This window comes from Phascolarctos cinereus, unplaced genomic scaffold (assembly GCF_003287225.1).
Source record: "Phascolarctos cinereus isolate Bilbo 61053 unplaced genomic scaffold, phaCin_HiC Scaffold_4;HRSCAF=312, whole genome shotgun sequence".
NCBI lineage: Eukaryota > Metazoa > Chordata > Mammalia > Diprotodontia > Phascolarctidae > Phascolarctos > Phascolarctos cinereus.
In genome coordinates, this window is record NW_027555847.1 from 417,480,936 (window position 1) to 417,495,767 (window position 14,832).

Consider the following 14,832-nt stretch of genomic DNA (forward strand, 5'->3'; position numbering starts at 1 on the left):
CGCCAACCCTTCCCCCTGGTTTTAGTCTACCACTCCCGCCTGAGTTCCATGACTTCTACCTAGCCCTCTCAATTTAGTGACCAGAGTAAACTCACTTTTTGGCTTACATGCAGAATGACATTCTGATTAGCCTTTTGGATTAACGGTTGGACCACATTCTTTTTCTCTAGGATTATTCTCTACCTCAGGACCCATTAATTGCCTGAACCATTTGCATCCCAGGGCTCCCATCTCCTTAGCGTGCAGGAACCTGAAATGCAGGGTAACAGAAGTCCCATGACTCCCTGTTCTTGGTATGCCTTTACAAAGCCAAACTTTGGTCAGAAAATGGTGAACTCATTCTCTGTGATCCAATCTTTGGAACCCTGGAATTTCTATTTAAAATTCCAAACACCTTAGCATAACTTTTCTATACCAAACTTTTATTTTAATAAAACATTTATATTTGGGATTCTACTATTCTATGCTAAAGCTAAGAAACTGTATCACTGTTACAGATAAAAAAACTTTCATTCATCACAAAAACAAAAACAAAAATAATGATGATGATAAAATCACAACTGGGAGAAGGTTTGTTCTTGGAGAATGTTAGGGAAGAAATGTTAAGGGAGAAAAAAAATGACCAAGCTAAAAACAATTTTAAAATTAGATATTTTATCATTTTTGGTATGTATTGAGAACTTGAATCCAAATCATTCACACTAATCTTATATTCAAAGAAAAAATAATCCTATTGACATTTTCAATAGATACTATGCGCAGACACTAAAAGAAAGAACCTGTGTGAAACTAAGCTGCCTAAAGAAACCTTAAAATTAGCATGACAGCTTGGCTCTACAGGAAGACTACTTCGGATAAGACCACCATACCTGTTGTGTTTGCTGCCTATCATTCATAAAAATTGGTCAGGCAGAGCAGTACTCAGCACACATATTGAGAACCAAGTTCACATTACACTAATTTTCCAAGTACAAAGATCAATTCTATGAGTGCGTTCTATATATAAAAGTTATCTGTATTTCTAATAACACAATTAAAAAGTATTCCAATGACTTTAATATACCCTAATCTAACAGATTTCCTCTATTGTCATTTTATAAAAGAAAACACCAAATCTTTCATAAAATTATAATTAGTACAGCTATAATAATAAAAGAGAATATAACTGTATTATATGCTTTTAAAAGAAAATTTTCTGATTTCTACAAAAATCACATGTACACACATAAATTAATGTTTATGCATATATAAACACTTATTTTCTACAAATTATATTATAAATCACAAATGTAAATACATCTTTAAAGAATCTGATCTATTAACCAACAGAAACTCACTTTCCAACACAGTAAATAACAGACCTACAAAATGTGAAACAAAGTAAAGCCCTGAGGTGGCAATCCTCTTTAAAACTCTGAAAGTTGAATGAATGGTCCAAAACTTTATATCTTTTTCACGAGATTAACGTTCACTAAATATGTTAACCTTAACTCCTCAGGAGGCCTCTACTGAAACACGGCTCAAATGAGGCCAGCATTTGGGAAATCTTGATTGTTCAAAGCCAGGATTCCCTATTGAGCCCACTAAGAGAGATGCCAATTATGGCCAAGTCAATTGGTGATTTCTGAGAGGCAGACAACTGAGAACTAAGATGCCTAAAAAATGCTTACCTCACATAACACATAAGGTATATAATACAAATTTCATGCATCTAGGACATTTCTCTTGCATTTTGTCATATCTCTAAAAGAAGGGATAAAACTTTAGAAAATTAAATGTATACCTACCACAAAATGTCACAAGTTAAGCATTACACATGAAGGAAGAATACTAAATCATAAAGGAAGAAGACTGAGTGTTTTAATTTTATCGCTGAGAAATTTTATGAGAATAGAAGAAAATTTAAAATTATCATAACAAAAATTAATATGACCTGGTATGACCTGGCAGCAGAAAGAAGTTATCTGATTTGTTTAGCAGGTATATTCCTATAATGATATCTATCATAGCCTAAGGATGACATCCCCTAAGATCATTCAACTCCCTTATGATATTAATTTGATTTCCTAAGAAGACCGTCTTGATAGGCAAGAATCTAGGCAGTCAACACAAGCACTCCAACTCACATGGCAGAGCTATTTTTCAAAATAAATGAACAAACCAGCATTCCAATTCATATATTAATCTCTTATAAGTTTGCAGCATCTTGGAGTTTCATCACCTCTATGTGAACTGACAAAATCAAGTAAACGAATATACAAAAGCAGACCTTATTGATCCATGGGCAACTGATATTCCATGAGTCCACTATCTCCTAATTACAATAAGATCAATCACTTTATTAAAATTTTTCTTCCTATAGCCATAGCATATGGCTCATTTACATAATTAAAAGAACAAAAGTTCCACTATAAAAGAAATATTAGAATATTTTCTCTATTTTTTTTTCACTTTATGTTGCTAAAATGACTGGGCTGCTTAAAAAAAAAAGATTAGCTAAGGCTTAGAAGTATCTCAAGTCTCACTTTTTGGATAGTTCACATCCTAAGAGAAGAAAGAAAGGAAAAGAATGAAGGAAGAAAGATTCAGCATGATACTTGTTTCCACTGCCTTTCTCAACTTCTTGCTCTGCCAAGATCATTCAACAAACTCTCCTTCTTTGAGAGTCATAAGATCCTATCAAATCACTCTGCCAAGATCTTTGTTTTTATCGCATTACCATCCCTAGGGTCATTTTCCCACCTTCCTCAATAACATCAGCACCTGACTCACTGTCTTCTTCTCCATCACAAGCATTCTAATCATCCCTGGTAACTTCAATAACATGTTATATCATCCTTGTGTTACTCTGTCCTCCTAGTTCACACCCCAAGACCGCAGCAAGGATCTGAGAAAGGCAGCGGAAGCAAGTATCATGTTGAATGAAAGATGACTTTCCTAAGCCATCCATAAAAGTGGTCCTTGACCTTCAGACCTCACCACCACCTGAAACTGCTCTGCCTTCAAGATCATGAAATCTGTTATGAGAGAGAAAGTTCAATTTCTTGTCCTTGTACCTCTCAAAATGAGTAAATAGTCCTGAAACAGGTGCTCATCTTTACTGCAACCTCTGATATCATAGCTCATTCCTTGTTTTTCTAATCTATTACCCCAATCTGCCTTTAGTTCCCTTCCTTCAGTCTTGACCCTGAAAACTGCCATTTCAACACAGTTACTGAAACATTTTCTCACCCTTTAGAATGCGACCTCCTTCTTAAAGGGACTCTTTTTACTTTTCTCTTTATCTCCTGCACTTAGCACATAGTAAGCACGCAGTAAATGACTATGACTAACTCTTGAATCCCCTACCCCTTTATTTTTTTGTGTTCCCATCCTACAGCTCTCTAACCCTGGGTCACTCTAATCATCTCATCTCCTTTTTCCAAACCCCTATCTATTCCTTAGCCACCAGGCAGCTCTGCAGTTCAAAAAACTATGCTGACTGGATCTGCTACAAATTTATGCTACCTAAAACCAATGAATCCTCACTACTACAAAGCAATCCCTTTTGATAAAGGGATCTTTGGTTGGCTGCTTTCACACTCCCCAAAAAAACTCTTCCAAATTGTCCTATTACTCATCTTCATTTTCATCCCTTTTTCCCTAGCTACAATTTTTCACAAGGTGACCTTGCTTCCTACTTTACCAATATCAGTCTATTTGTCACAATCTCCCTCACTAGCCTCTGTGTCCTCACTCATGCTCACCCAGAAGTCTTTACAGAGGATAAGGTCCTCTTTGCCAAGGACAACTACTATATTTGTGTCCTCTGAGACCTGTATCCATCAATCATTCCCTCTCTTTTTTCCATCTTCAATCTTTCTAGGCTGACTCCTTTGCCTGACAACTATAAATGTGTCCTTGAGGCATCTGTGTGTGTATATATACACACATACATATACACATATATGTGTGCTTTGTGCATAGGTAAATATATGTAGCTACATATACACATATAAACATGTAAATTCTAAATTCTCACATATTAGAGATATGGATATGTATGTATGTATGTATGTATGTATGTATCTTTTTTTAATCCAACCACATCTCTTCAAGCTTTTTGTTTTATAAAAGGCCATAACCAAAAATTGCATTACGTGGTAGCCAGCCTATAGGTGGGTGATGAACCTATCCACACTTCAGTTTAGAGGATCCACAGATAAGGAGGCTGTATCCTCAGAACCAGACTCAAAAGACTTTTGACACAGTAGAACCTGATCAGACTTACACAAACTATCATCTTATAACTTCTCATCCTTTTCACTCTAAACTTCTAGAAATAATATTTTTCTTTCAGTTTCCAGTTCCTTACCACATACACATTTCTCAAATTTTTGCAATCTGGTTTCCATTCCTAGCATTCTCTATGAAAATGCCCTCTTTCAAATTACCAATAATATCTTAATCACTCAATCTCATGTCCTTTTCTCAGTCTTCATCCTCCATGACCTCATGGCAGCTGTTAACTGCCTATTTCTTCTTGGTTCCCTCTCTTGATTTTCCTCCTGTCTCTAGTCCTACTCCTCTGACTCCTTTAAAGTTTCAGCTGCCTTCTTCCCATGCCCTAAACATGGGTGTCCCCTCATGGCTTTGTTTGCAGCCTTACTCTTTTCTCTCTACATATCTCTCTCATTGCGACCTCATCCATTCACATGGCTTCAGTTAGAGCCTCCACACAGATGGCTCCCAAATATATGCATCCAGTCCAAATCTGGCCCTCAGAATTCTAGAGTCCTACATCTCCCAACTAGATGCCCCACTGGCACCTCAAACTCCACACACCAAACTGAACTTATCTTTTCCCACTAAACCTGCACTTCTTCCCAGATTCCCTATTTCTGTTAATGACACACACTACCTTCTCAGTCAACCATGTTCAAAACCTCAGAATCATCTTCTTCTATATCTATCCCTACCCCCAATATCCCATCGGTTGCTAATTCCATCAGTTGCTTGCATACTCTCTCTTGAAAGTCACTTTATCTGTACTCACACTGTTATCATCCCATTTCAGGCCCTCATCACCTCTTGCCGACACTGCTGGAGCAGCCTCCTAAATAATCTTCCAGTTCTTCAGTCTCTATCCTCTCTAATCCATCCTTCGATGTAGCTGGCAAAATGATCTCTCTACAGTAAAGGTCTGAACATATCACTTCCCTAATCAAAACCATTCAGAGGCTCCCTGTCACCAGCAAGATAAAATATAAGCACCTTAGCCTGGCATTCATGACCCTTTAAGAAACAGACTCTGAAGCTAACTTTGCAACCTGTTTAGACAAACCCCCTTTACAAAACCCACATTTCAGACAAATGGAGTATTGATCCCTATCTCACCCTGATCTCGTCTCTATTTACCATACAGATACTTTGCTGACTTCATTATCTCCTGAAGTTCATCATTTTGCAAGACGAAATCAACTCAGAAACTCAAACTGCCTAAACACCCCCTACCCCCGGAGCCCTGGAGAGGGTAGAAGATAGACATGGATAGCTTCTTTCCAATCTTTCACTATTTAAGGGTAGCACCTAGAGAATTCTCATCAATTCCCATCAGGCTACTTTCCTTCATCCTCTTCAGAAAGTCATCATTCTGCAAGATGAAATTAACTTGGAAACTCTCACCTCAGATCATTTCCCACTCTAACTGCATGATTTCATCATGCCCCCAAAATCTCCCCTACCCCCTTTTCAGCTTCTTTTCATGTGATATCTCCCCCGTTAGACTGAGCTGTTTCTTCATGTATTCTCACAGCTGGTCTTCTCCTTAGCCCCCCATCCCCAACCCCATGCCTGGAACACATTCCCTCATCTGTATCTGCCTGCTGAAATTCTCTGCCTTTAAGGCCCAACTCCTGCCTGATATCCCCAACTGAAAGTTCTTCCTCCTCAATTTTCCCAGGTCACTTAATCTGGATCCTTCCTTTGTCCCTAGGTGGCACAGTGGATAGAGCATCAGATCTGGAATTAGAAAGAATTCATTTCAAATCCTTTTTCATACACTCACCAGCTATGTGACCCTGAGCAAGTAGCTTAAACTTTCATAGTCTCAGTTTCCTAATCTGTGAAGTAGGGATAATAATAGTACCTACTTCACAACATTATAAGATCAATTAGATAACGTATGTAAAAGTGCTTTGCAAATCTTAATGCATGATATAAATGCTAGCTATAATTATTATTACCTTCAATCAGGTTAATTTATATGTAAAATATATATATGTACGTGTGTGTGCGCATGTGTGTGTGTTGTATCCCTCACAACATAAGTTTCTTGATGGCAAGGATTTTTTCATTTTTCATCTTTATACTCACTGTGTATACAATATTTTACACACAGTCAGTGCTTAATAAAAGACAACTGAATTGAAGAAATGTTTATGCCTTGGGCTTTGCCAAACACTTCATCATCACTAAAGAGACTGGATATAAGTGTATTTAAAATACTTCTTGATAATTTATTCAATACAAATCACTTTAAGTACACATAGTTTATAAATAACATATTAAAATGCATCCTAAAACTCGAGATAAACCCCTTTTCATGTCTATCAGTTGTACTTATGCTGTTGTTAAATCAGAAATCCATGTCCTCTGTGCTAAAACATATTTTACATTTTCATATTCTTTTTCAATTGTACTTCTCATTGTAACATCATCCCTAGTAAATTTTCTGTTAGTTGTATCTGCTAAAATGCAATTGAAATTCATGCTAAAAATAAGAATTTGACTCAATATTCAAATTAAAAGCAAATGATAATAAAATTTTTAAGGGCAATATTTTTATGTGCATTTCTTTCACTATAAAGTTCTATTGGAGCACAACCAGAATAATGTGTTTTGGTTCCTTTTTCTTTTTTTTTCCGAACTTGTTACAAAATGGAACTGAATATGGGAGCATTACAGTAAAATTCTAAATTTACAGGGCACATACACAGACATCCCACCAAATGCCATTAATTTGAGTATTTTGAAAAGTTTTATTGATGTGCCTTGTTTTTACATTACAAACATTTACAGATTCCTCTCATTTTGTGGGAGGTCATTTGTAACAAAATAAACCAATTAGTCAAAGTAATGATAGTGACATCTCATCTGAAGATACATGCAATATTTCACATCTGCAGCTCTCCCCTGCCTCTCTAATTTTTTAAATGAATAGAAATCTATTTCCTCTTCCTCTCCCTACTACATTGGGGAAAAAAGAAAAACAAATTTATTTTAACAAACATACATAATAAAAAAAATTCCCTCATGTCAAATTCCCTATATGTCTTATTATGTACCCTAAATCTATCATCCCTCTATAATGGATGGCCTTCTCTCTTCCTGATTATTTCAAGTTATTATCCCTTAATTTTTTCCTTTTAACAGTTTTTCAGTATCCCCTTTCCAAGACTTAAGATTTATTTTGTTTATGACTAATCCCTCCCTCAATCTACCCTCCGTCTTATAATTTCCCTTTCCTTTCTCTCTGTCCAATCTATATCCCTGTTGAGTTGAACATATTTCTACACTAAACTCTTTCGTAAATGTGTGTATTATTCCCTCTCTTAAATTCAGGTGATGCTGCTCCTCTATCCTTCCTACCAAGTTTGTATATGGTTCTACTTACAAAACCCAATTATGTGTCTTTAACAAATTCCCCCATCTTTTCTCCCATTTTCCCTTTAATCTGTCCTCTCCCTTCCTCTTATGCTTTTCTTTTTTTTCTGACAGCAGCTTCAAAATAAAACAAAACTATAAGTCTTCTTTCTCACTTGATTACCTCTATGACCCCTTGTGACATTAGGATTCTAAAAGAACCCTTTCAACATCCCTTCCCTCATTGGAATATTAACAGTTCATGTTATAAAGTCCCTTCTGATTATTCATTTATAGTTAACCTTTTTTAGTTTTTGCAAAAACATAATATCAAATGAAACAACACAGCAGAAAATTATTTTCAGTAAGACCAAAAGAGGTAGGATTGCTGTGAAATATGCTTGTCATCTCTAAGGAGCAATCCCAAATCATTTTTCTTCATTCTTACATCCTTGAAGGTAATTGTAAAAAATTTTAAAAGAGTACACCCAGAAAAAGAAATGCTCTAAATGTCTTTCTAAGAAAGTATTAAAATAAAAATGATCATGGATCTAACTTATGGAGGGGGAGGATCCATGTATTTGATCCCTCATCAAACACTGTCCTCCCCCTGCATCCTGCATTACTCAGAATCACTCAGAAATGGATTTTTCTCACTAAACCCTTATCATGTCCAGCTGTATAACTGGCAAACCATGAAGAATAGTTTGGGAGCAACTATAAGATACTGCCCCTTTCATACATGGGCATTTGGGTTGCTGACAGGGGTAATTTTCTGTCTGTTCTTTAGACATCTGTTTCTCGCTTCAACATTTTGAATGAGAGCGATGGCTCTCTGGGAGATGGAAAGAAGCAAGGATACATGAGGAATGTAAGTAAATGTATAAACAAAGAATACCACTGAAAATATATTTTTTTACAAAAAAAAGCAAAAAATATCTGAAAGACTGGGTTTCTTTCTTGAGTTGATGTTAATAGCTTTCCTTATATAAATTCACCTTTTCTGCCCCTTTTGGCAACCAAAATATCCACATATGACAGGCTGGTACTTTATGCTTACTCCCAAACTATTTCTCATGGTTTGTTAGTTGTAGTCATAGGGCAGAAATGAGGGAAAATACATCTCGAGGCTGAAGAGAAATATTTTCCTTCATTTTTCAAATGGATATTCTTGCACTAGACCCAAAATCACAATTTAATTTAAAAAAACACTAATGAAATCTGGTGGACCCCTCTCAATTTGGAGAGGTACTGCTGTGTAATTTTAGATGGTATTATCTTAATTATGACATATTAGCTTCACAATATCCACTCTGACTTAGGCAATGTAATATGTATATGTATGTATTTGTGTCTGTGTAAAATTTGTGACTATGTATGTGGGTGTACACATGCCCACACAAATATCCAATTTTTTGTACCTAAGTAACATTCAACTTAATGTAAATATTTATTAAGTATCTCTAATACACAAGGCATTATGTGAAGTTTGGAGAAACCACAACAAAAATGAAACAGTTGCTTCCCTCAATCAGCTTACTGGGTAAAATTAATATAGATGCACAAATAACTACAGATTTAAAACAAAGCCTTCAAAATAAATCCAAACATGTGGTCAGAAACTACTGTATTAGGTGCTAAAAATGCTAATACCATATTAACAGATCACTACTCATTTCTACATTTTCCCAGTTTCCCCCACTCAAATACATTCAGAGAAGAAAAACAAGAAATATTTCTTTGCCTGAATAATTCCACCCTATTCTTTCTTATATGAATAAATACATAACTATATGTATGTTATTCTTTAGATATGTAAACATAAATAAAAATATCTCTAGGACACATGCTTTAAGCCATTCTGCCTTATTTGGCCTCATTAGCACACTGCTCTAATTGAATTAGCCAAATTAAGCAACATAGCAAACCAGTACAGACTATTTTTCCAGGAAAAAGTTCAGGGCTCTACAAAACACCACTACTAAAAGGCTTCAAGATGCAACCTGCTTTTTAGGACAATCATCATAATTTTGTTCCCAAATCAACTGTGTTGTTGGAACATTCTACTTTTGGACATTGCCACAGAAGCTGGATCCCTTCAGGAAGACTCTGAACCGTGCAGGGAGAATAGATACCATGGTAGAGGTTTACATGCCCTCCCCTACAGTCCACACCTGAAAATTAACTATCATATTAGACAGATTAAAAAGGAAATACCCTACCTTTCACTGAGGCTCCTCCACAATTGCGCACCTGAAATAAAAAATATAACATAAAACTCAATTCAGGTATTTTCCCTTACTCATTTTCTCTATTAAATAATTTCCAAACAACCTGAAATTAAAAATCTTCCAAACAACTTAAAATTTAAAACTTTTTTTTAAAATTACCAACTAAAAATTCCAAAAACTGAAAACTGACTTTCAGGCAAGTTCAGCGCTTGAAAATAAATGAAAACTCTCAAGTTGTCTAAGAAGTAGAATAGCATTGTGGAGAGAAAGCTGGCTTAGGAGTCAGAAAGACCCAGATTGAAGCATTGTCTCTGACATATACCAGCTTTGTGACCATGGTCAAGTTTCTTTACCTCTCAGTGCTCCAGTTAATTCTCTACGACTGTAAGTTACAAATGAGTTGCCTATGTGCAACCATGGAGGAAAAATTTTCCATACCAGGAGTTCCCCATGTGGCCTTTCTACCCCCATGCTATTTCCAACCTCAGTTTAAAAAAATTAAAAGTTTTCCATTATAAACTTGTGATACAGTTCTAGTTACAAGACAAAATATTTACCTTCATTTGCTACCTATTTCACATCAAAAGTTTAAAATTATCTTAGGAAAATCTAGTAATTTTTAATATTCTTACAATTAACTTTCAGAGAAACTAACATGAATAATTACAAAATATGGCAGAGGAAGAGCCAAAGAGGCTTTAAGACACATTCTTTATGCTTTAAAAGGTCAATCTTCTGATTTGTGGTTATGGGCCAAGGTATTTGATTAAAAATGACTGTTTCTTAGATATATGCAAAGGAGTACTAATTACTGCATTTTAATCTGACTTAACTGTCTCATTTGGCTCCTACTCAAATGTATTCATTAGAGCAGGTAAGACCCTAAGGCCAAACTGGCTGTGTAGACAAGACAGTCTCTGTCAGACATTTAGACAGCTAGGACACTTTGTAGGCAAAAGTCTTTCTTCAACAAGAGGAGGAAATTGGGGAAAAAAACCACCATTACAAGAATTAACAAGGTTTCTTTACCTCTTCTCAAGAAACAAAAATATCATTTTCAGATCTGTGCAGTGCTAGTTCCTGGTAACACAGAAGGCCCTTTAATTTGCACTTACCTAATAAAATAGATTCTAGGTTCATTTATTTTTGCTTCAGAATTTAAGAGATCTGCACTATTAGGCCTAAAGGAAAAAGCTCTTAGCAGATTATTTTGTTGAAACCTTCAAGTCTGCCTACACTATGAAAATCTCTGAGTATACAGAAAAGTCAGTAAATTGATCAACTAAAGCGAAATTGGTTATAAGGAAGAGAACTTGGGAGTGGTTTAGTAGACTGTTCCCTAAAGACATCAAACCCAAAAGGCCAATAAAATGCTCTGTATTTGTGAGACAACAGCAATTAAGAAAGATGCCAAAAGCAAAAAGAAAACACTATTCTACCACTGTGTAAAACCACTGTGCATTTGCATTTGGAACACTTTATGCAGTTAGGATCCTTGCATATCAAGATATATAACTGAGCTGAACATCAGCTAACAGAGTCAAAGGGATATAAGGGTTACATATCAGGGCACATTTTAAAAACCAGGACATAAGTCTTGAAAAAGAAACAGAAAAGGAATTACGGATGAAATACATTGTATCATGAAGATATGACTAAAAATTTATAGGTATTTATCAAATCCAAGAATGCCAACTCTTGGTGGCCTCTGAAGCTTGAAAGCCACAGAGTACAAATGAAGGAAGGCCTACTTCATACAATAGGTGGTAAAATAATGGAATTCACTAACATACGCTGGCCCACAACCACAAATCAGAAGATTGAACTTTCAAAGCATAAACAACGTTTAACTTTATTCCTCTTTGGTCCCTCCTCTACCACAATTTGGAACTACTCATGTTACTTTCACATTTCAAAATTTGATTGTAAAGACATAAAAAATTTGCTTAATTTAAAAAAAAATCACATCATCAGCTCTCAGCAGATAATCTGGAATTACAGCCATATGTGCAAAATATACGTGCACGTATATAACAGAAGATAAAGTTTAGAAATGCGATTTTTTTTTTAGAAAATTAAAACATTAACTCAATCTGTGAACTTCTTTAATGCTAATTCATGACCCCAAGGGATTGGAGAGTAGAAACTGAAAATATAGATCCAAAACAGATTTGGATAAATTAGCGGGTGACAGATACCTATTTTTGAAGCCGACATCAGCTACGCAGCATTACAAATGCAGATATTTATATAGTATTTTTTTGGTTACAAAGTGATTTACAGTCAGAGGTATTGCTAGAGCCAGCTAAGAAAGGCTCTTCAGAGTCGATTGTTAAACTTTCAGAGTAAGCATTTACATTTCAGAAATTGGCATATGCTACAAATTAGGGCTTGATATATTGTTTTGTCAATTTTAAGGGTTAAGAAAATGATGGATAAAATGTTATTAATACAGATTAAACTTAATATGAAAGCCCTTTCAAAGAGTTGTTTATGGACACATTTCCATTTGTAATAGTGTATTATACCCATTTTACAGATGGGGAACAGTGCTTGCAGGAATCAAGGGACTCAAGATCATGAGATTTAGAGATGGAAGGGATCTCAGAGATCATTGTTCTAAACTCTTTAACCATATAGATGAAGGAAACTGAGGTCCAAAGAGGTTAAATCATTTGTCCAAAGTCACACATCTAGGAATGAGGAGAATTCAGTTTCAAAGCCAGCTTCAAAGCTAATGCCGTTCTTACTGTACCACGCTGCCTCTATGCCATCAGGCAGAATAGCAATGCACTTCCACAAAACATCCTTTGGTGCCAAAGGATTTATAGACGGAAAGGACGGATCTCTAAGGTCCTTTCCATCTATAAATCCTTTGGTCCTATGCTTACTGCATGGTCCATTCATCCTCTTATTTCCAACATGGCACCAATAATTTTTCCAATTTTACTACAATGAAGTAAAATTTCGCAAGCCAAATTATTTCCTAATTATTAACCAAAGACATTTAATGAGCAACAAAGTGCACACATAGCTCTTCCTAGGATAACCTTGTATCCACATATCAAAGCTGGCTGGTTCATTTACAAATTGGCAAGTAGAAATCCCCCAAGTACAAAGAAATTTTGAATCAAGATTTTAAAATGCTAACTTAAAAATACTTTAAAAATTAGTTAAGCAGTATCTGTTTCAATTTATTAAAGCAATTTTCAATAATTTCACTTTTTCTAACTTACTTAAAATGCACTTTTACTAACTAGATTGTTCTTTTACTCATTCTTTTAAAACTCAATAAATGATCATTTCTTCCATTAAATGCTTAACTGTTTTGAAACTGTGATTCAAACGTTCCTACACTTTTGGGCAGAACTTGCTGGCTCATTAGCACAGAGAGTGATGCATTAATAAATGGGTTTGTTTCTTCATATGGGTAAAACATATATTTAATTGTTATACTCATTAGGAGTTCACTTAGGAGAGGAAAAAGGTATTAAAAAAACAACCAGCCTCCTGAACTACAAAAGTAGTAAAAATTAAGCACAGTTAACTTCTTTGCCAGGATCAACAACGTCTAATGGGGCCATCAGACATCAGTGAAACCACAATGGGATGGATAATATTCTACTAATTCCATGACAGAGACCTAGGAAGGTAGGTCCTGGAGAAAAATTTCTTGAGAATTAAGAGAGTAACTAAATTGGCGAGCTTCCTTACCTTTCATTCTAGATAATACCATTTCTTTTATTATCTGCAAAATTACACGCCCAAGTATCATGACTGAAATCAGGTGATATACTCTCCAGGGTGTCAGTGCAAGAAACCTAGAATATTAAAAAATGAATAATCATTATTGCAATTTCAACTTTGAGCCTTAAAGTTTTTCTTTCAGTATCATTCCAGAGTTACACATTACTACTATGACCAGTATTACATACAATATGCCAAAGAAAACCTTGTTTGGCCCAAAAATAAAAAACACCCCAAATTCTGTGCTAGATTTTCTACTGTAAAACCCTAATTTGGGTGGAAAGTTTATCTTAAGTATACTCCAAATTATAAGCACAATACTAATCACAATACAATAATAAGTTCCCAATAAATATTCAATGAGTTAGACATACCAAATTCAGATAGGGTTAGAGAAAGAGTCCTTAAAACCTTTCTAGGGGCATGGACCCTTTTGACAATCTAATGAGGCCTATAGATCCCTATTCTTAGAATAATGTTTTTAAATGTATAAAGTAAAATGCAGAGGATTATATGGAAAGAGTTATCAAAATATTTTTAAAAACAAGTTCATGGATCCTACGTTAAGAATCCTTGGGTTAGAAACACAGGGCTATAGGGTTTATAAGAGTTGCTAGATACTGGCTATGATGATTACTTGTTAACACAACCCAAATCAATCTCCAACTCTTTCTGTTTCTTATCAACTATTAGGACACATTTAGTATAGGATTTAGAGTTGGTAGAAACTTCAGAAATCATCTACAGAACAAACTCCTCATTTGACAGAGAAGGAACTTGAGGCTCTGAAAAGTAAATCATTTGCGCAACATCACATAGGGAGAACAGAGCTGTAATTTAAACCCAAGTCTTCTGACTACAAATTAATTAGATTTTCATTTAGCCTATCACTACTTCCCTCTTCACTAATCTGACAAATATTTATGAACTTCATTGCCAAATCTGACGTCCTTTTCTCAATCCCTGTCCTCCTTGACCTCTGAGTGTTTGAGACAGCTAACCACCCTTCTGTCTCCTGACTGCTCTCTGGGATTTTGTGACACTGCTCTCCTTCTACCTTACCTGATCACTCCTCATTTTCCTTTGCTGGTTCATCATCCATATCATGCCCACTAATTGTACCTCACCCTCCCACCCCTATCCTGGGTCCTCTTCTCTGTCTATACTCCCTTACCTGTTGACCTCCTTGTTTCCATGGTTTTACTTATTTCAACCATGCAGCCACCACCCT

At 35.5% G+C, this 14,832-nt stretch overlaps 1 protein-coding gene across 1 annotated transcript in view; it reads right to left on the reverse strand.

Annotated features, from left to right (window-relative positions):
• Positions 1-14,832, reverse strand: part of RETREG1 (reticulophagy regulator 1) — a 169,536-nt gene that overhangs the window by 113,442 nt on the left and 41,262 nt on the right. Inside the window, 2 exon segments of the mRNA XM_021008626.2 lie at positions 9,846-9,876; positions 13,569-13,675. Coding sequence (XP_020864285.1) covers positions 9,846-9,876; positions 13,569-13,675 — 138 coding nt within the window.